The sequence below is a fragment of the Drosophila sechellia genome, chromosome X (genome assembly GCF_004382195.2).
Source record: "Drosophila sechellia strain sech25 chromosome X, ASM438219v1, whole genome shotgun sequence".
Classification (NCBI taxonomy): Eukaryota; Metazoa; Arthropoda; class Insecta; order Diptera; family Drosophilidae; genus Drosophila; species Drosophila sechellia.
The window spans coordinates 5940391-5961309 of NC_045954.1; the positions used below are offsets into that span (position 1 = coordinate 5940391).

Below are 20919 nucleotides of genomic sequence, written 5' to 3' on the forward strand. Positions count from 1 at the left end.
CGGAAGAATTCGCGTGTCTCGCGAAGTGTATGTAGAATTATAGCCATGGAAAATGGCCACTTCCGGTCTAATTAACACTTGATTCGGTTAGCGATATATTGAAGAATTCGCGTGAGGAATTAGGACTGCTGAAGAATTTGCGTAAGGAATTAGAATTGCTAAAGAATTTGCATTTCTACGTTTCTTTTTGTGCACTGTGTGGCCAGAGTATGGGAATCGAATTGGTTCCCAGTTCCGAATGCGGTTAGTTGCTAATGCGGCGCCCTTCTGTGCGTGTGTGTGTGCGTGTGTGTGTGTCAATGACTGGAACTGATTCTGATTGAGAATACTTCCTCGTTGCTGCCTCTCGACAGGTCGGAGTTGAGCCACAGGAAATCGGTTGAAAAATAAAAATGAAAAAAGGAAAGTAGAGAAGCCAGTGCGGCCAGATATTTTATGGTTGCGACGGCGGCCTTCACCTACACTTCACCACCTGTTATACATAAGCGCCCAACCACCACCCACTCAAACTCCACTCAAATTCAGCAACACCATCCCCCTTCGCTGGCAACTTTTGCGCCTCCATTCACTTTAACAATAAATTTCAGCAAATAAATCAAAATGTAACAGAAGCCGTGTGGAATTTTCAAGTGGCAGGTGCCACAGCAGCAACAGTGGCACCACCCTCAGCCACCCCGAGCCACCCTAAAACCACCCAGAGCCACCCTAAAACACCCACCACCCGTGGTGTCCCTATAGCGTCCCTAAAAAGCGGAGAGAGCTCAAAGTTTTTGATTTTTGTGCTGAAAAAAAAAATGTTTACCAAGGCCTGGGAATCGAATTGAATGGCGGCAGGAGGGGGGCGTAATGAAAAAAATAAGATAAGGGGGGGGCTTAAAATAAATGGAGGGAAATTACGCTGAGGGGCGTGAAGGGGTGGCATTACGTATAACTCTATTGCAAACAGCTTACTCAGTCCGCACTCTGCGGAAAAAATACAAAAAAATTTAAATAAAATCAAAGAAATGTATAGGTAGATATGAACTTATAATAACAACTCATAGGATATTATTAACAAATTAAACAAATAGGCTTTATTTGCAGGGGTAATGTTAAAGTTTTAAACTTCTTTTAACTTTCTTTTTGTGCACTAGTTTCATTCTTGTTGCTGGGCACCTTTTTCGGGATTCGTTGAAAGTTTATTTTGTATTTCCCTTTTGATTTTCTTGCTTCTTCTTAGCGGTGGGCGGCAGTTCGGGAGGCGTGGCAGGTGACGGTGCGGCATCAGCAAGCAAATGATGTTAAATCGCACGGAAAGTCACAGCGTGAATCCTGTCCAGCAGGATTCTCCCGCGGAGAAGTCGTCGTCGTTGTCATTGAAGATGCTACATTGATGCGTGTGTGTGTGTGTGGGAGATGAGCATTGCCAAAAACCCACCCACCGCCCACTGGGCCGAGCACCTTCTCCCCCCCTCCCCGTCGGCCTTGGCTCATTATAAACGGCGGCCACTGTTGCATGGGCTTTGACGTCGACGTCGACGTCGCTACCTGTTGGAAATGCAAACAACGCTGGCAGAGGTCCTTGAAGCGCCTGCGCTGGAAGCGAATCTCCACAAGGTCGTTCGTCGCCTGCTTGGCCGCCAAAGGGCGGTGGGCGGTGGGTGGTTGGTGTTGTTGCTGCTTTCATTCAAATAATAACCGACTCCAAGTGGAGACTTACGAACGCCAGTGAAAGTAACGGTCAGTTCGCAGGAAATGCATTGGATCCGCTTGGAGCTGGTCGAATTCTGGGAAAATTTGCCTTCGGAAAATCTGCACTTATTCATCTCTGTTCTTGGGAAATCTGTGCGATATTCCTATTGAATTTCCTTAGTCGGTAGTTTTTTTTACCATCCAGCTGCTCCAAAAATAGATTTTAAGCAAATGAATGCATTTGAACTGAAATTCTTGTGCTGCCTTTAAATTTGAAATTAAAAAATCTACAAAACTTTTATTACTCTGGTTAAGTGAGGGATTTCGTTATTATGAGGAGTTATAACAATTATTTTGGTGCTTAGATAAGCAAAAAAAAATATGACTAAATATAGCATTTGAGTCAGAAAGTGAACGGTATTATGACCAAGAAATAGTAATCTACAATACGCTGATGAGACAGCTGAGTACACATAAAATCCGGAATACCGAAACTGTCGAGGATGAAGAAGTCGAGGGACTGGTCTGAGTTCCATTCGGCTGCATGTGATCCAAGTTGTGGGTGCTGGGTATCTCTGTGTAGTAGTTGGCCCAAATGGCAAAGGTGAGCAGATCGTTCTGCGGCTTCTCTAGTTTCAAATCGACCAATATGGGCTTGTCCACATTATTCGCCGCCTCTGGTGATTCAATCCATTCATAATCGGCAACCGAAACGGGCAGGAATAGAGCATTCAAGGTGCTGGGCATGATCAATCGTCGGCCACGTGGAGCAGCTGGGAAATTGCCCGAGATACTCAGCTTGGTGAAGTGGTGCGTATTGATGACCTCCTCGTTCTCCGGATAGATGTAGCCACAGCTGGCGAGACGCACATCCGTGCAGGCAAAGAGTGCACAAGTGGCCTGCTCCGTGCGATCCACGCCAATGACGGTGGTCTCGTTGCCCCAGTAGACTCCGATCCTATAGCGATACGACTTGGCCCCACTGGAGGGCACCTCGTTCTCCGCGGCGCTGGTGACCTTTCGTTCGATAGAGAAGGTACAGCAAAAGCTGCCATGGCACAACTGGCGTTCGAAACTCAGAAAATCCTCGTCCAACAGTTCACTTTCGAATATATCCACATTGTTATCCCGATACGTGGCCAGGCCAGTCAATCTTTGCGTTTTCCTCTGCGGCGTGAAGAGCGGCGTGAAAGTGGGTGCCAGTTGGCCACGTTCCCGCTTCGGCACCTCCGCAATCAGCAACTTGGTGGTGGGCTGCTCGAAAATCTCCGCAACCAATCGGCCACCACGTCCTGCATAGATACCCGATCCGGAAGTGCGTCCATCGGGCTTACTGGCATCTGCGGCTAGGACATTAACATCATTACCAAATGCCCAACCCTCTTGGAGTTGTACAGCGCCAAGGAATGGCAGTTCCGAGAACCAGTAGGTGGGATACACGATGTCCGTGATCTTGTGCTCCTTGACCAATTTCACCGCTGGATCATAGAACATCATGTCGAAGCAGATGAAGTGGCCAAAGGTTACGCCAAAGTCTGTTCTAAAGATGGATATATCCGGAGATCGGAGCACAGATGTCGAGACATACTCGTGTCGCCACAAATGGGATTTCCTGTACCGCGAGACAATCCTGCCCCTTCGATCGAACACCACATTCGTGTTGAAGTACCGCACGCCAGTCGATGGACAAGGATTGTAGGTGTCGGAACCAGCTCCATGGGCGCACAGTTCCTTCTCCACCACGTTTATGACCACATATAGCTGGTTAGCCCTCGCCGAGCAGGATAGTTCGATGAGGAAGAGCTCATAGTCCGTTTGGTAGCAGGGCGTTATGTTCTGCGACTCATGGGGCACAAAGGTGGCCGTGGCCTGACTGTTGATTATGTGCTCGGGAAACACTATGATGTCCACATCGCCGACTTCGCGGATGATCTTCTGGAAAGATTCCGAAGCTGAGGTGGTGCGTGTCCGCGGAGAATCGCCCACTGGCTGGCTGTGCTCCACCACTGCTGCCGTATAGGTTGGATCTTCCGGCTTGGAAAGCTATGGAGAGGATATAGATCAAGACTTTTGTCATTTTTTTGGAATTGTACTAAATCCAAATTTACCTGATGCGAACTGCTGAAGATCGCTGTCAAGAGTAGAAAACTCAATTGAATCGACTTCATAATGGAACGGTGGCCGAAATCCAACTGCCAAACCATCGAGATCTTGGCCAAAAACGAAGACTACGCATCAAGAATCAAGTGCAGGGCCAAGAACGAAATCTCACTATCTTACATATAGGTATTTTATTTTACGGGCGAATAATGATGATGGTGGATACAACTAGATTATGCATTTTGGCAGATAAGAGCCCCAATTATTCATATGACTCTTATCTCTGCTGTTTCCTATACAATGTATGCTAGTCATCAAGGGGTTAATGATTTCTTGGCCGAGGTGTTTAAACGAAGACACTAAAATTAAGACATAAAAGATAGCAATTAATTGAGGCATCACATTTGTTTGGTCAAAGCAATTATGATATGATAAGATATGCGGAAAAATTACGAAACTAAAGTGCCTGCCTAACGCTGCTCTTTAAGGTCTCCAATTCAGAAATAATACTAACAGTATATTTTTGCAGTAATATTTAATTCGATAGAACAATTACATTATACATATAAACACGTCCAGAAGTTCTGAACTTCAATATTCAAATTCGATTGGCGATAATTGTTGCAATCGATATCGATTGTCGCCCCGAACTTAAAGCTCTGCAACTTACGGCTTTTCCCGACCACTAGCTGGTCACACCGGCAGCAGTCTTCAGCTGTTCAACAACAACAGCACGCGGCAGAAACTACAACAATACATTAAGATTGTAATCAAGCTGTTAACGGTTATTAGTGGGCTACCAAAAACCAATTACCACAGTTCAAATGCGCCCAACGAACGGTAAGCGCCATTTCAAGGAGAGCCCATAGCGAGCGAGAGAGATAGAAAAACGGTGAAGGTCGCGCTGCGAAAGAGCGAGATAATTGATTCGCAAGTTGGTGTTTGTGCATATTCATGTTCTAATCGCACCCATGTGCGTTCGTGTGTGTGTGTGTGCGAGCAGTGTTTATACAGCAAGCAACTGATATAATCGATCTTGATTCTCGACATCCCGCCAGTGAGACAAAAGAATCGAGATCCGAGATCCGTCATTAAACCGGACAATCCACAGGCATTCGTAACTCGCACATCCCGCGGATTAGAATAACTCCTATTGCGAAGGTAAGTAACGCCGATAACGATTGTCAGTTCAGTGTTCAGTTTAAATTAAACAATGCGCGTAGTTCTTATCGGCAACGTGACAATTGTCCAAATTGTCGACTAACGCTGAGCGGGCAGCGATCTACAGCCACCCACCGACCTTGGAAATACCCTTCCAGAAAAAACCAGACTTCGATTACATAGAAAAAATCGTTCTGCACCAGCAATAAATCAGTAAAAAAAAGTGAATAAAACTCATAAATTTCACCAAAAAAGAACACTTTAACTAAGCTTTGTTTACGATCAGTTCTATTTTTGGTAAGCATTTTATGTAAATTTTATATCTCGCATAACTATTAGCTATTAACTATGCGCAGATAATAAGTATAATAATTTATGCTAATTTATTTCTCTTTTTAAGCATTTATGTATGTTTTTCTTCGGTATTCCCTTGTGCTTTGCACATACGACTGAAATTTAATAGCTTTTGCTGAATTCGAAATAAGCAATCATTTAAATAGATATTTTCATCAGTTAGTAGTAATATATTCCAAATCAGATTGAATTATTAACAGTGCTAAACTCTTTTAATTAGCATAATCAGAGCAAAGTTTAGTGGAAATCAAATTGCTTCGTAATCATGACAATGTTTTGCGAATGCATAAAACAATTAACGTGTGTACATACATATGTACCTACTTACTTATTACCCCTTTAAAATAACAGATAGCACGGAATGTCTTACATGCTAGAAGATAAAATGAAAAATGAAAAATGAAAAAAAAAAACACTTGACAAAATGCTCACAAAATTTAAACTGAACACAATGCTCTAGCATCGATTGCCAAGATGTTGTATTTTAGTAGCATCGAACCAATTATATTTTCAAAAATATACATGGACATATTTATTTTTCAGATATGGCTCTAAACCTGAAGGCCCTGCTGGGCATGCTGTTCGTGTTCATCGGCTGCTGCAGCAACGTCGTATTCCTGGAGCTGATCATTCAGATCGATCCGGGCGCGGGTAACCTGATCACCTTCGCCCAGTTCCTGTTCATCGCGCTGGAGGGCCTGGTCTTCACCTCCAAGTTCTTTACGGTGCGACCGAAGATTGCGCTGAAGGACTACGTCATCCTGGTGGCCCTGTTCTTTGGGGCGAACGTGTGCAATAACTATGCCTTCAACTTCAACATACCCATGCCGCTGCACATGATCTTCCGCAGCGGATCACTGATGGCCAACATGATCATGGGCATTGTGCTGCTGAAGAAGCGCTATAATCTGCGACAGTACAGCTCCGTGGCCATGATCACGGCGGGCATTATATTGTGCACCCTGGTCTCCAGTGGCGATGTCAAGGATAATACGCATCACAGTCTCAAGGTGGATACCTCCTACTCCGATTTCTTCTGGTGGACGGTGGGCATTGGCTTGCTGACGATCGCCCTGCTGGTGACCGCCTACATGGGCATCTACCAGGAGGTGATATACAAGAAGTATGGCAAGCATCCCAGCGAGGCCTTATTCTTTACCCACATGTTGCCTCTGCCCGGTTTTCTGATCATGGCCGGCAATATAGTCCAGCACTTTGGCATCGCATGGTCGTCGGAACCAGTGGCCGTGCCACTGCTGGGAGCCATTGGCCTTGAGTGGAAATTCCCGCTGATGCTGTTCTACCTGCTGTGCAACGTGGTCACCCAGTATGTTTGCATCAGTGCCGTCTACGTCCTGACCACCGAATGTGCCTCGCTAACCGTCACGCTGGTGGTCACCCTGCGCAAGTTCGTCTCGCTGCTGTTCTCGATCGTCTATTTCCGGAATCCATTCACCCTGAACCATTGGGTGGGCACCATCCTGGTATTCTTCGGCACAATACTCTTCGCCAATGTGATCAACCAGGTGAGGGACGCCTATCGGGCCAGGTCGGGCCGGAAGACCCGCTTCGACACCGCTCCGCTGGCCAAGAAGGTGGAGTAATCTTCGCGTGCTGTGCTGGTTCCTGCTGCAGAGGCCATTAACCATTAACCATTAATTTGTAGTCCTAGCGCCTTGTTTGTACATAGAATTTGCCTAGTGTTTAGACGCCTCTTTGTCTGGTTTGTAATTCTCGCGTCCGTGTCTTTCTAGATTTTCAAATGTTCGTGTTTTCTTTTAACTTAATAGTTGTCCAAAAGTATATACAACCTTAAGCCATCTATTTAATTGCTTTTTTTTTAATAAATTCCTGAAAAACATATATTTGCAGAAACTGAAATATCTTCGAATCGAAAATGTGAGATAAGATATGAGTTTACAAGATTGAGTCTTTTGGACCCCGCGACATGAACTCCTTAGTCAGCTTGTCGAAGATTCCAAGAAACTTTTGACTAATTTCCGAAATCTCGTTCATATTCCGTCACATCCAAAGCTACATACATTTATCACATCATGCTGTTAGTTAGCCAATCGGGGTACATATTCCAAAGTTTCTCTTGTTTGATCAGTTGCTTTTGGCTGAAGGATTTCTGCAGACATCTGTTCGGTTGGACGTGCGCACGTTCTCGAGTGTAAGAAAAAAAATGGTTTATTGCCACATTCTTGTATAAGTATGTATTTGTATATAGGTAATATATATGTATATTCAATGAGTTAATACTTATGAAAGGAGTTTTTCGGGAAATCGTGTTATCTGGCACCAACATCTCACACACTACAGTGTCGTACATAACAATCGCTGGTGTTGGCTACTTTTTGTTTAATTCAAATGCACGGGTAAGTACAGGAATATCAGGAATTAAAGAACAAAAGGCGCGAGACCAAAAAAAAAATGTTTATACTTGTATATATATTAAATTATCAAAACGAAACTCATGATGGATAGTTTGGACAGGCTGATTGGAGAGGCAGCTGGCTAGTGTATCGACTGCTGGCGATCTTACTGCTCATCCTTGTCCTTGGCACCGTGCTTAAGGATGCGCGTGAACTCGAGGTAGTCGAATAGACCGTTCTTGATGGGCGCCTCCCGATACATCTCGTCCACCTGTGAATGTGAATGGAAAGAAGTTGTAAGGGCACACTCCCACTTGATATCGTAGACAACTTACATCCTCGTCTGTGAACCGATCACCCATGGTGGTCAGCAGCTCCCTGAGGCGATCCTCGGGCAGGACGCCCATGTTCTCCTCGTCGAAGCAGCCGAAGGCGTTCTTGATCACATCCTCGGGATCGGTGCCCTGCAGCCGCTCGCCGAAGAGCGTGAGGAACATGGTGAAGTTGATGGGTCCGGGCGCCTCGTTCATCATGCCATCGAGATAGTCGTCCGTTGGGTTCTTGCCCAGCGAGGCCAGCATATCGTGCAGATCCTCCTTCTCGACGAAGCCATCTCGGTTCTGGTCGATCATGTTGAAGGCCTCCTTGAACTCGGCGATCTGCGCCTGATCGAACATGGCGAACACATTGGAGGTGGCGCGTTGGGCGCGCTTCTTGGTGGTGGCGCGACGTCCGGCGGTCTTGCGGGATGACATGGTTGCTGTTGGATTGGTGGTTCTGATGCAGTTAATGGAGCTAAATGGAGCCGGCCTGTGGATCTGGTGGCACTAGTGCTTCGCGCTGGAGTGATGTGTGTGCGGCGTGGATCTGAAAACGAAAAACGACGACTCACATTATCATTTCGTTGGCCGGGTATGTATTTATGGCTATATATAGACATATTGCAGCGAATTCCGCTGAAACCGATTTTCATTGGTCTCCAAACAAACTGTGTCAACATACAGTGGACGCTCGATACAATGCTACACCGTGCTCAGGCATATCACAAGGGAAAGAACATCTTTTTACTGCTCTTTAAGTTGATTTTGGTAATAAAAGGGTTTGCATTTCCCTAAAATAGGTCAACTACAAATTATATTTATAAATAAATCCAAGTTAATAGAGTTTTAGGCCAGAAAGGATAATTGCTTGATAGCTCTAAGCTTCCGCTAGAGTTACAAGTCCACCTTATCGGGCGCCCACTGTGAGCGACTCATGCACGCACACATGCGCAGCTCTCTGAGTCACTCGCGCAAACGAAAATGACACGTATGGGAGTTTCGCTCTCTCTCTGCGCCAGTGCGTGCATGTGTATGCGTGTTTATCAATGCTGTTGAACTGCGGTTAACAAAAACAACATCGCACACGTATTTGGCTCATTGAAAACATTCTCACACACACTGGCACACGCATTTCAATTAAAGCCTTAAAAGGCCCGAAAAAAACCGCAGTTGAAGCACCCAAATCCACTCGAGAACTCAAGTTGGGCCAAATGTTTGCGACTTCGTTGATTTATCACTTTCGGATGGACATTTAAATGGAATTATAACATAAAAACAATTGTTTTCATTTGCGCGCTGCCGACGCTGACTCATACGCACACACTAACACACACGCACACCCACAAAGGGCAGCGCCCTTTGAGAGTTCAGTTCGTTTATTTTATCGAATATGTTTTCTTGTTTACTCCTGATTTGATTCATACTCACAGCTGCCGAATGTCGAGTGTCTAATACTATCGAAGTTTCGTTAATGCAACTTTTGACCAGCTGCACTTTTGTCTTTTATAAAGCGATTTCAGTTCGATGAGAAGGCCAAGTGTGACCAGCATAGAGGCAGCTTGAATTTTCCAGAAAATACCTCGGAATATGCCAAATAATACTGCAGAAAAGTGCAAAATGTTAGAGCTCTTAAAAAAATACTTTTTAAAACTATAAATTCTTTTATAAATTCAATGTGAATACTACTGGCACTGGGACTATGGGAGTTATGAGAATCCTAAAAACCTATTGTGAGTTGTGCTACCAGCTCTTGTTAAAAAATGTCCGTTACAAAGAAATTGCGTTAGCTCTTTTCTTGTAAAATATATAGTTCTTCTTAAAATATATTAAAATCCAATCCCAACTAATTTTATTTTTGACATGCATGGTATTTTTTTTGGTATGAACTTTTTGAATTGCCCGCGTTCTGATTGGAGTTTCAGGAGTATCCGCACAGTCTGGCATCCCCATATTACAGCACTTCCAAATACGGTAGTACCACTATTTTAGGATATTGTTTTCAATACGGTATGGACACACTGCAAAGTGTTTGGAATGTTCGATATTTGTGTAAAATTCTGAGAGACCTGAATGAAAAGAGGCATGCATTAGGGCGTCGAACGAGGGATTTTCCAGCCCAGCAGATCCTTGCCAGCGCGTGAAAAGCGAGTCGAGTGAAAAATCGAATCGGTTGGCACGGTCGCGGTCCAATTAATTTCGAACTGAACTGCGCGATTTGCAGGAGAAGATGTGTCTATACCTGCATGTGCATGTGTATCTGTGTGCGAGGTGGCCCACGGCTGTGTGTGTGAGCAGCGTGTGAGTGTGTGTTGGTGTGTGGGTGTGTGGGCACACTGGAAAGAATCAATAAAGGATGTGCTGCGGATTGCTGAGCGAGAAAAAAGGACGAAAAGTGCTAGCCAGCGCGAATTAACGGTTAACTTTTGGCACGATTAACGGAATAACGGTCAAACAAGCCACACAAGCGAGAGAACAGTGAAAATAACGAGAGTGCGGGCAGAGTTAATTAGCAAATTAACGAGTGGGTGGGCACAGGATTTCAGGATTTCGATATATTTTGGATTCCTGAACACGAACAAGATGATGAGATACTGCCTCATAATTGCTTTGCAGCTGTCGTTGGCATGTAAGTATCAAATAAAGTTTCCAAACCCAGGGGGGTGGTACAAAAAAGGCGATGGAGTGGGGGAGGGAGTTAGCCAAGGGGAGGGGGATAAAGGAGGAGTGGGTGACCTACGTGTTTAAGAAAAGTCTCAACCCCTATGTTACCGTTACCAAAATTCAACTAATTTACTCCTTCGTCTACTCCCAACCCACGACAAATCCATGGTCAATCCTCGCCAGACTCCGTGGAGGTGCACTTCGAGGCGCCGGACAGCGGCTTCTTTCTGAAGCACGCCCGCCAACCACCTGTGACGCCGGAGATCGCCAATGTGCAGACATCCTCGGCGGTGCCGCCGTTACGACAACGATCCTCCTACGATTCCGTGTTGTCCCTGGACAGATTCACTGTGGTGGAGACCACGCAGCCTGTGTCCATACGCGCCAGCTATGGACCCTTTTCCACGAAACAAACGGTGCCAGCCCGCTACATTGTGCCGGACACAATGGACAACCAGTCGGGCGATTATTTGAATGTGAGTTGTCCCCTAATCCTGTCCAGCAACAAAAGGACGCCTTGTCATACCACTTTTTCTCTCACAGAATGCCACTTTACTGGAGCTCCAGCAGCCCAACATGCACCTGGACATCTCCGCCCATTTGGTGCGCTCCAGTGTATCGCAGGATGCTCCCGTGCTTCGGGTACTGTTCCACGCCGGAGCCGATCCGGGTGGTCACTTGCAGCGCCAGAAGGTATGCGTACTCCTGCACGTGGCCATGGGTTCGGAGCAGCCACTCAAGGGACGCTGCATGCCGGAGGGCGAGGACGGTGTCTGCGTAGCCGAAGTGGTCGTGCCCCTGGGCTGGTGGCCCCAGCTGCCGGCGCCCACACAAGATGGCAGTGGCCAGGCGCCACCCAAAGTGCCGCAGCGGTATGCCCAGGTCTCGTACAGTGTCTTTGAACCGCCTTTGCGTAATCCCGAGCAATGCGAGCCCAAGGTGCAGATCCAACCGTTGACCACATTCGCCCAGGTGCCTTTGTTGGCCGCCAGGACTCCGTATCGCATGTTGCGCGCCGATGATGCCGTCACCTTTCTGCTGCCCCAACATCCGCTGTATCCACTGTCCCGCCTCCATGTGCCCGTCTTTCTTCACCAATATCCCGATCAGCGGGTGGCCGCCTTCACCGTGAGAGCTCGTGTCAAGGTGGGCTTGAAGATTCTAGGCGCCACCGCCTCCACAGACCAATGGAGCGTTTCTGTACAGAAGGAAAATCCCAAACACACCACCGCTTTCGTCACTGCTTTCCGCAAAGAGGCCGAATCCAGTCTGGAAAGTGGTGGCAACCTAACCAGCGAGGTGTTTGAGGTATTCTCATGGCTTCTTGAGGTGGCCGAGGACACCAATGATATTGTGGACGGTGGCAAGATTGTGTGGTCCGTGACGCATGTCTATGACACGCCCAAGGACAAGGATTCCGGAGAACTGGTTATACCCGATGACAACAAGAAGCGACTAATTGCCAAGCTGGAGATCAACAAGGATGACATTCAGGCGGTGCTGCCAATGGCTAAGATCTGGGAGGTGATGAACACGGCAGTGCTAACGGGCAGACAGGTGGCCCAGGCCATGAAGGTGTTCATCGTTTCGCAAGCGGGCAAGGTGGCCGATGTGACGCTGCAGAGTTCCTGTCACGCCGAAGACGAAAGTGTGATCAAGGTGCGTCTGATGAGTGTGAATCACGCAATTGACAGCTAAATAACCAATTCCACTACTTTCAGGTCTCCTCCTCCTGTAGCTCTGTTTATGTGGATGGCTCCGAGCAGCGTGGCTCATCCAATGCCTCGGTCATTGTCAAGTATGGCACCTATGTGGGCGTGGCCAAGTTCATCGTTTGGATGCCCGAGTTCCCGCTGGAGGTTTACATATCCGATTTCCGTCTCTCCCAGATCAAAGGATGGAAAGTAACCGATGACAATCACTATCTGTAATTTAATTATCCTTTAGTTTTTATATTTTACTCATCATTCTTATTCATTCTATGGCAGACACAACAAGCAGTCGCGTCGTAGAAAGAAGAGATCCTACGTTTGGGGTCAGCATGGAACCAACTACTATAACAATCTGGGAGCGGACAAGACGATTTGTCGCGCTCGCTACCAGCAAAGTCCCGTGGAGGTGTACGCCAAATTTCTGGCCGTGGACCAGGTGGGATTTCCTGGGCTTCCTAAGCAGCAAAAGTGATTATATAGCCATGTTTTTCTTCTTATCCCATTGAAACAGAACTCTGGACGCACCAGCTACTTTATCTCACGGCGTACAGGCTTAAGGGTCACGGATCTGGTGCAGCCGCTGCTCCGTGTTGCCGATCCCAAGATCGCATCTCTGAAGGGTCGAATTCTGCAGGGCAAGTCCATGGGACGCACGGATGTCCAGGTCCTGTCACCCATAACGGGTCGTGTAATTGGCACCAAGGAAATCCGTGTGGGCAGCGACAAGGTGAACCTTTCCAAGCTCATCGTGCGCGTTATTTCGGGCCTGCAGCTCACCATCAGTCCGGACAACACGATTGAAAACGGCTACCTGGCGGAGACTTCTGTCACACACAAGCTGACCGCTCAGTATCAGGAGGGATTGCTTGACATCGATTTGGAGTTTACTGATGGCTCCAAAACTCCTTTGCGGTAAGTGAACATTATACGAGTTCTCATTCGCGTATATTTATTAAAATTGTGTGATTATATGATTACAGAGATATTGCCGTGGAGGACTACTTCCTGCTGGTGGAGAGTTTGGACACCGAGGTGGTGGCATTCGCTCCCATGCTGGCTTCCCATCATCCGCGTGTCATAGCCGTGGGCGAGGGCAATGGTAACCTGCTGCGCGTGACCCTTCTACTGTCCGAGGAGTGCCGCCAGCGACGTGGCACGTTGAGCAGCTCCAAACAGAACAAATCGAATGCAGCACCATTGGCCAGTGCATTGGCATCCATTGAAGTGGATTTCAACAATGTGGATATCGTGAGCAAGCAGGAGGCTATCCAAAATGATGGCACTGTGGGCAGGGAGAGAAAGAACTATAGGCAAACAGGTGATCTGGCCGATATCATAGGTGGGTGTAGTTGATAATATGAATGCATCTCTTTATACTAATTCTATTCTAATCTCCGTTTCAGTGGGCATCCCCTTAAGGGACTCCAGCCAGCTGTACGAACCTACTGTTCAGGCGCGTCAGCATCGGGGCAGCATTCAGGCGGTTCATAAGGGTCATCATGGCAAGGGACTTGCTGGCACAGGCACCATGACCACCATGGAACTGGGCATGTACGTCCTGCTCACGGCGTTCTGCTTCGCAATTATTGTGTTCGTGATCTCTTGCGTTGTGTATGCCTCTAAGTTCCGGCCAGCAATGATTGAATCTGGCTTGGATCCCCTGTCGGCGGGTAAGAGCAATGGCTCTGGTGGATCAGGGGGCTTCCGGGATGTGCGCCTGAAGGAGTCGACAACGAATGCACACGATTGGGTCTGGCTGGGACGCTCCACCATCGACCGACAGTCCATTGTGGCTGAGACCAACACGCATCTGAATCCGAGAGGTGACATTCAATCTTTTCCAAAAGTTTAACTTACTTAAGGCTTCATTATTCAGCAGATTCCCGCATGCGCATCACTAGCAATCCGATTGTCAACTACGACAATGGACGCCGTGTGAGCTCCTTTGACCAACAGCCCAAGCTGCAGACACACATCGTGCCGGCCTCCAATCTTAACAAGCAGCACGCCGACCAGTGAGTATTGTGTTCAAAAGTAATCTGCACCAGCCGACACTCATCTGAAAAAATACTTGCAGCTATTTGGCCAACGAGCGCAAGGATAATGCCCTGGACTACAAGCCACCAGTGCCGCCGCACAGGAATGTGGGCGCCCGAGCATGCCTGCCCGTTCAGCCTGTGCCCGGTACTGGATCTGTAAAGGTATGTCCTCAGAGTCAAACTGCAGATCAATAAACTTAGATTGATTGCTTTTACTTAGCAGGATGCGGCACCCAACAAGCGGCACAGTCAGCTGTACAGACGTGAGCATTTGCAGACAAGCGATAGCAATGCCAATAGCCAACAGTCGCCACCGCAGCCTAATCAGCAACCGCCAACAGAACGCCCACATCCACTGGCCCACGCCCATCCACATCCTCTTCCTCATCCGCACCAGCATCAGCGCAGCCATAGCCATAGCCACAACTTCAGCCAGGAGCCACTCATTAAGGCGGCGCACAACAAAATCAAGCAGCAGCAGCAACAACAGCAGCAGCAACACGAGGAGCTGCACAACGCCGAGAAGCTGGTGGAGTACACGAATCCGCACCAGAAGAACGCGTTCCAGTTCGATTCGCTGACACCAAAGAGAGTTACCAAAGCAGCCGCGTCCTCGCCGGCAACGCCGTCCACATCAGCAGTCCAGGGCAAAGCTAAAGGTAGGCATATATCTTGTAGTTAGTATTAAACATCTTCTAAACGGACGGTCCGGACTTGTGAACAGAAAACCACAGCATGGCCAGCAGCACTGGGGATGCGGCCAACTCAAATGGAACGGACGAGATTATAAGGCTGCCAGCCAGCGCCGTCAGCCAGGAGCCCACCACGAAATCGTCGCGTGTCAAGCGCGCCACCGTGGTGGGCAATCCGATGTTCTCGGCCACCGTCGATGAGTCTGTCGCCCCCGGAGAGCGTCTTGGCCTGGACGATCTCGACATGGATTACGAGCAGATCATGCACTACTTTGACAACCTAAAGGTGCGTAAACATCCAGCATAGATATCTGATATGCATCATCCATCACTTGTGTTCCGCAGGAGTCAAATGCCTGAGTACAGGAGATCATTGCTAAAATTCGCGAGATATTGTCGACGTTCCATCACCGATATCAAACGGTTGCCACGCCCCTGACCTCGCCCACTCGCCAGCAGATGCAGCTGCTCGACGAATTGGTCGCCGGCGTGGCAACGGCCACAGCCATCACCGCAGCCAAGCCAACACCATTGGCCCTGGATGGCGGAGAGGGAGACGAGTCGGCTGATGCATTCGATGCCTACGATGGAGCGTTGGACATCGAGAGCAGGCAGTTCTAGACGTCAACCTGGCACACATCTAAACGCAATTCTAGCAATAACCCCCCACTCAGTACTCTAAAAGCAAACCTTAAGGCCGCTCCATCTACTCCGAAACGAATCCATGCTGAGGTCGAGCAAGGCAGCCCGGAAACGGACTGGTCAGCCGGGCAAAGAGAAGGAGATAAGTCGATGGATGGAGAAACATATTTATTGCTAGGCTAAGTTCATATTTAAAGCATACACCTATAGGCATATGTAAACGTGGAGATATAATCCAAGTGTATCTCGAGGAGCGCGTGCCTGACACAATCGGAATCGACGGGCAAGCATATATAGTATACAACTATCTATATCTCTGTAACTGTATCTGTATCAGTATCTGCATAAGTACTATGGTGTAGTTAAGGATCAGCCATCTCAAGCATAGCTTAATCCAGACATTTTTTCCCATTCTCTTCGCTTCACACACACGCATCCTTAGATAATGTCGCATGTCTCATCCGTCTGGTTCGATTCAACTTTTCTATATATATTCAGACGATCTCGGCCCGATCTTGCATATCCTATATCTACTCTCTGTTGTGTCTGTGTGAGTGTGAGTGTATTTTGCGTGCGTGTGTGTGTATGCGCCAGAGAAAGTGAGATAGATAGAGAGAGAGAGAGAGAGCGAACGAGCGAGAGCGAAAGTGAGGGAGACAGCGACAGAGAGAAGTTGAGAGAAAGAGGAGAGTTTCCAAAATGTGCCGGGCACCGCTCCCAAAAGTCGCTAGAACTTAAAAACTGAATAATATACATGCTATACACACGTATATATAAATATATATATATATATATATATATTTATGATTATATAGCGCGCGCTAAAATTTAAAGCAAATCGAAGGATAATCCAAAATGCTACATTATCTAAAATGGAAACTTGAACAGAAATCGTCGCTTTATAAGTTGGCAATCGAAGCCCAATACCTAATACCATCATAAATCGAGAAACCTAGTAAAGAAACACACACCACACAGATCACAAATCACAGATCACAAATAATATATAGACGCTTATGAGCTTTATTTGATCGATTGCATTGAAAAGGAAGCAGCTAAAAGCAGAACAGAACCCCAAAAACCGAATCACAAAGAAGTAGTGGGGAAATGTGTAACCAAATATTATATGATATTACCGAGCGATCCAAGCTTTATATAACAAATTTACCATATTTATAGCATACGTGCATATTTATTACCATTACCACTATTATTATTGCGATTATTATTATCTTGTCTTACGATTATCATTATCATTACTGTATTTATTACCAACGAGAAAAGGAACAAGTGCAAAATTACTTCAAACTCAAGTCGAGAAGCCATACTTTGAATAGCGAAATTAGACACGAAACGAGGACACACTGTAACACGCAAGGATAAATCAAATGCCGCCAGGAAGCGCCAAGCCCTTTCCCCAACTTACGCCTATATATATAGAGATATATATTACGATATATATATATATATATATGATTATATATATTCATTCACTTGTGTGTGACACCAGCGCGCTCTCCTTATGCGTAAATTTTTGAAATTGTAATTGCATCTGTTCGCTTTCCTTATCGAGTTGTAAGGATATATCATAGCACCCGAAAGCTACTTCATTCCATTAGCAAATCTTAATTGTAGCCACTAAACGCGATTTTGTCTTCTTTCGTTTCTGTGTAAGTCTGTTTAATTTCGTTTGTAAGATCCTGTAAGCACATCCTGTAGCTATGCATAAGTGTCTCATCCGATTAGTTTATATTTTAGAGGCCATCTAAGTATTATGTTCGTTTCTCTCATTGTTTCATAATCATATGTTGTAAATTGTTCCGTCCAAAAAAAAAAGAAAATATGAAATGAGAAACAAAAAAACAAAACAAAGCTGAATGAAACGATAAACAAAAGCAAACGAAACAAAGCAAATGCAAATGCAAATGCCGAAGCAAAAGCAAAGCAAACAATTGTAAAACGAAATTAAGCAATCTATATCTCATTTTTTGTAAGGCTCCAAACGAGGCCCACAATGAAGCGCACGAATGCATTGTTTGTAAACTAAATTTGTAGTCCTTGCCAGACTTTCGGACATCTATTGCACTGTATACTGTACATAACGTGTTGAAGGTGCAGTGCGTTTCGCGGACAGGGTGAGAAATAAGACGAAGAGTCTTCAAAAATAACTGAACTTTGCCTTATAGCACGCAAACGGACTGTACCGCATTATTAAACTTAGTCCTGAGTTGCTCCCTATCGATCTAAGGACTGCAAAGACACACGCCTACACCAAGGACACATCACTGGACACATCCTGTTGATTTCGACCTGTAATATCATTAGCATATAGTACTAGATGCAATTGCCTGTTGTCCCCGACATATCCCCGATCCTAGTCCGCACAAGCCAATCGAAACATACACCAACACCAACACCAACACACCACACACACACTCAGTCGAGCTGCACTGCCATTGGTGAAAGTGAAAGTGAGATTTAGGCCTATTGAAGCTTCCAGCATTTACCAGTGCCATAACATTATAACTTTATATAACTTTACCCGCACGCCCAGCCCAGCCCAGTACGCCGATCAATCCGGCGATTGATCTCGGCTAGCATCGAGCTTAGCACTAGCTTTCTTCCGAGCTTGCTTGTTGGACAGACAGTGAGAACGAACGAAGAGACATCAGCCTCCCTCCATTAAAGAACTTAGTCTTAGCCGATCTGGAGTCCAAAGTTTCATTGGAAATTCCGTCATGCGGATCGGAACCATCTAGTGAAAATTATAATGGCGTGAGACGATTGATGAGTATCAGCATTTTTAATCTAGACAAATGCTTCGCTTCAATTCGCGGATCGGCTTAATCCTTCTTGTACTTGTATGTATGTGTTTAACGATTCCAATGCAAAGACTTTTATATACCTTTTTTTTTAAACTAAATATATATATATATACATATATACGTATACACCCATATATTAGATTGTACATTATTGTTTAGCATGTTTCGACTGCAATTTAAGCCGAATTTTAGATCTTCTCTAGTCAGTTCAAAGCGTTTTTGTTCGTTTTGTCACGCCCACCATACAGAAACACACACACGCATACACACCAACACACACTCATAGTTTTATATAGTCAAGGCAAGCTTTTAACGCACCCTGCCACGCCCCCGCCCCTAAACCTAAGCTGTATGTACTTGTATGTAATATCGAAACACACAAAACAAAAAGCAACAAAAAAAAATAACATGAAAGGAATGCACTTCAAATATGAAAACGATTCAAAATGAAACTCTTGATTTTTTTTCGAACCCATTGAAACTTGGAAATTCATCGATTTATATAGTTAATAATAATACCTATATCGTGCTAAACAAAAAAGGCGCCGGCTAAGTGTAATGCAAACTAAAAACATAAAAACAAAACATATGCATATGAAATATAATCGAAAAATTATACAAATGCTAAGAAAAATGAGAATCACAAAAGTTGTTTATGCTGCTTTTTGCAAAGAAAAAAAAAGAAAATGGAAAATAAAAACCGGAAAATTAGGCTATACTTAAATATACATACAAATTAAATACGTATATGTTTAAATTGAATATAAATGAGTGTTTACGCTTGGCACAAAAAGTAAACCAAAACCATAAACAATCCAAAAAGAAAAAACGAAACAACAAAAAAAAGAACAAGAAAAATAACTAATTACGCTAAGGAGCAGAAGAATCGGAGTAATTCGGAAAACTACTATACGAATCTAATGTTTTGCCATGTAAGTTCTATGAATGTCCCACCTGCCTGATGTCCCCGCTTCGAGAAAATGCCTAGATGATCGCCCCTCACCCCCAGCTCCCCGCTAATTTGCACCGTCCCTGCGCCCACCCACCCCCTCGCCAAGGTCGTTGGGGAATATTTGTGCGATATAGTGTACTTCTATGTCCATCGATCCGCCGCATAATTGTTAACATTTGTATCGGTTATTAACGTAGTTGTTGTGTATGTATGTATGTAAGTATGTAAATGTGTGCTTACCCCCAATGCCAGCGCCCACGCACCCCGCCCCCCCCCCCCCCCCCCCCCTCGCCAACCCAGAGAAAATAACGATTACGATTAACGGTAAAGATAGCGATACTCAATTCTTGTTGTTATTGGCAGCGCATGTCTTTTTAAGAGCTAGTGATATATGATTTATCCTCGATTCTTCTCCCAAAAATCAGACGTTTTTTAGCAAGCAAAACCACACACACACCAATACACACCCAAACACACACACACTAGGACACAAAAGAGTGATCTCCACGAAATGCTTATATTACTATATAGTATATACACACCCATATATAAACAGCGTATAAAGATTATAAAAGTATATATATATATATAAATCATACCAATTGTATAACACTTTCGAGCAGTGAAATTCCAAAACCCTTTCATCATATAGAAGACGATCAAATCCAAAAGAGACGTACACTTTTGCTTGCTCCTCAGTTCCATCAATCAGTTCAATGCCGATCCTTCCGATCGTCGAGTCCTTGTTTATCATCCAATACCGAAAACCAAATCGAATCCATCATAATGAGGCGAAACGAACCGAATCGAATCGAAACGAAATGAAATTAAATGTTGCCATGTATAACACTTTAGTAGTCTATTATTATTATTATTATTATTGCTACGATTATTACAATATTATTAAGCGAAGGACACATTTTGTTTAAACGAAGGAAGGCAAACGAAGAAGCAAACAAAAATATTATAAATATTCAAAAATGAAAACTGACAAAATTAATTTAAATAAAATAATTTATTAATAAACCACATATTATAAAATGAAAAAAACAAAAAAAAGAAAAAACAATCCTTACTCTTTATCGAAACTTTTAAGTTAAATGCGTCGTAATTTTATAATTATGGGGCAATATGATATCATATCATGATGAAAGTTGATTGCCTTATACGCTGAAATGCGTTCTTAGTGTCCGCCAAAGATTCACTGCAGCCGCATGGCCAATTTGTGCGGGCAACCTTGGTGTTCCGAGCTCCAAATCACAGTACCGGACGCCCTTGATCCCATTTGGGCTCCTTTTGCCGCCAGCTGATATCCGAGTGCCCATAAGCGACCATCATCATCATCGGCTCGTTATATAATTCGCAATTCGGCGGGGCATGTGGCTCCATTTTGGGGACAAGCCGTGTTCTTGAAT

The 20919-nt window shown here is 45.3% G+C and overlaps 4 protein-coding genes across 9 annotated transcripts; 2 read left to right on the top strand and 2 right to left on the bottom strand.

The window, feature by feature from the left end:
- Window positions 1-1949: 1949 nt before the first annotated feature.
- On the bottom strand, window positions 1950-3888 carry LOC6612304 (vanin-like protein 1). The gene is made up of 2 exons (XM_032726556.1): window positions 3780-3888; window positions 1950-3714 (listed from the first exon to the last, which is right to left on the bottom strand). Exons 1-2 carry the CDS (start codon window positions 3873-3875, stop codon window positions 2113-2115), a joined length of 1698 nt encoding a protein of 565 aa, XP_032582447.1. The 5' UTR covers window positions 3876-3888; the 3' UTR covers window positions 1950-2112.
- A 571-nt stretch (window positions 3889-4459) lies between these two features.
- Window positions 4460-7149, top strand: LOC6612303 (UDP-xylose and UDP-N-acetylglucosamine transporter). 2 transcript variants are annotated; one of them, XM_002036777.2, is made up of 2 exons: window positions 4460-4932; window positions 5830-7149. In XM_002036777.2, the coding sequence occupies exon 2, from the start codon at window positions 5832-5834 to the stop codon at window positions 6888-6890; it is 1059 nt and encodes a 352-aa protein (XP_002036813.2). In that variant the 5' UTR covers window positions 4460-4932; window positions 5830-5831; the 3' UTR covers window positions 6891-7149. The 2 variants fall into 2 exon arrangements, with proteins under 2 accessions (XP_002036813.2, XP_032582448.1); XM_032726557.1 differs by lacking the exon at window positions 4460-4932 and adding an exon at window positions 5213-5229.
- A 311-nt stretch (window positions 7150-7460) lies between these two features.
- On the bottom strand, window positions 7461-9526 carry LOC6612302 (myosin regulatory light chain sqh). The gene is made up of 3 exons (XM_002036776.2): window positions 9410-9526; window positions 7997-8528; window positions 7461-7932 (listed from the first exon to the last, which is right to left on the bottom strand). The coding sequence occupies exons 2-3, from the start codon at window positions 8414-8416 to the stop codon at window positions 7828-7830; spliced, it is 525 nt and encodes a 174-aa protein (XP_002036812.1). The 5' UTR covers window positions 8417-8528; window positions 9410-9526; the 3' UTR covers window positions 7461-7827.
- Window positions 9527-9980: 454 nt separating this feature from the next.
- Window positions 9981-19888, top strand: LOC6612301 (transmembrane protein 132E). 5 transcript variants are annotated; one of them, XR_004362692.1, is made up of 14 exons: window positions 9981-10607; window positions 10826-11118; window positions 11186-12301; window positions 12364-12569; window positions 12631-12790; window positions 12866-13266; window positions 13335-13693; window positions 13758-14177; window positions 14231-14369; window positions 14432-14555; window positions 14614-15052; window positions 15118-15371; window positions 15431-17862; window positions 17914-19888. XR_004362692.1 is itself a non-coding variant. In XM_032726552.1 (13 exons), the coding sequence occupies exons 1-13, from the start codon at window positions 10562-10564 to the stop codon at window positions 15443-15445; spliced, it is 3972 nt and encodes a 1323-aa protein (XP_032582443.1). In that variant the 5' UTR covers window positions 9981-10561; the 3' UTR covers window positions 15446-19888. The 5 variants fall into 5 exon arrangements, 4 of the variants coding, with proteins under 4 accessions (XP_032582443.1, XP_032582445.1, XP_032582444.1 ...); XM_032726552.1 differs by having other exon boundaries at window positions 15431-19888; XM_032726554.1 differs by having other exon boundaries at window positions 14617-15052; window positions 15431-19888.
- The last annotated feature ends 1031 nt before the right edge of the window (window positions 19889-20919 follow it).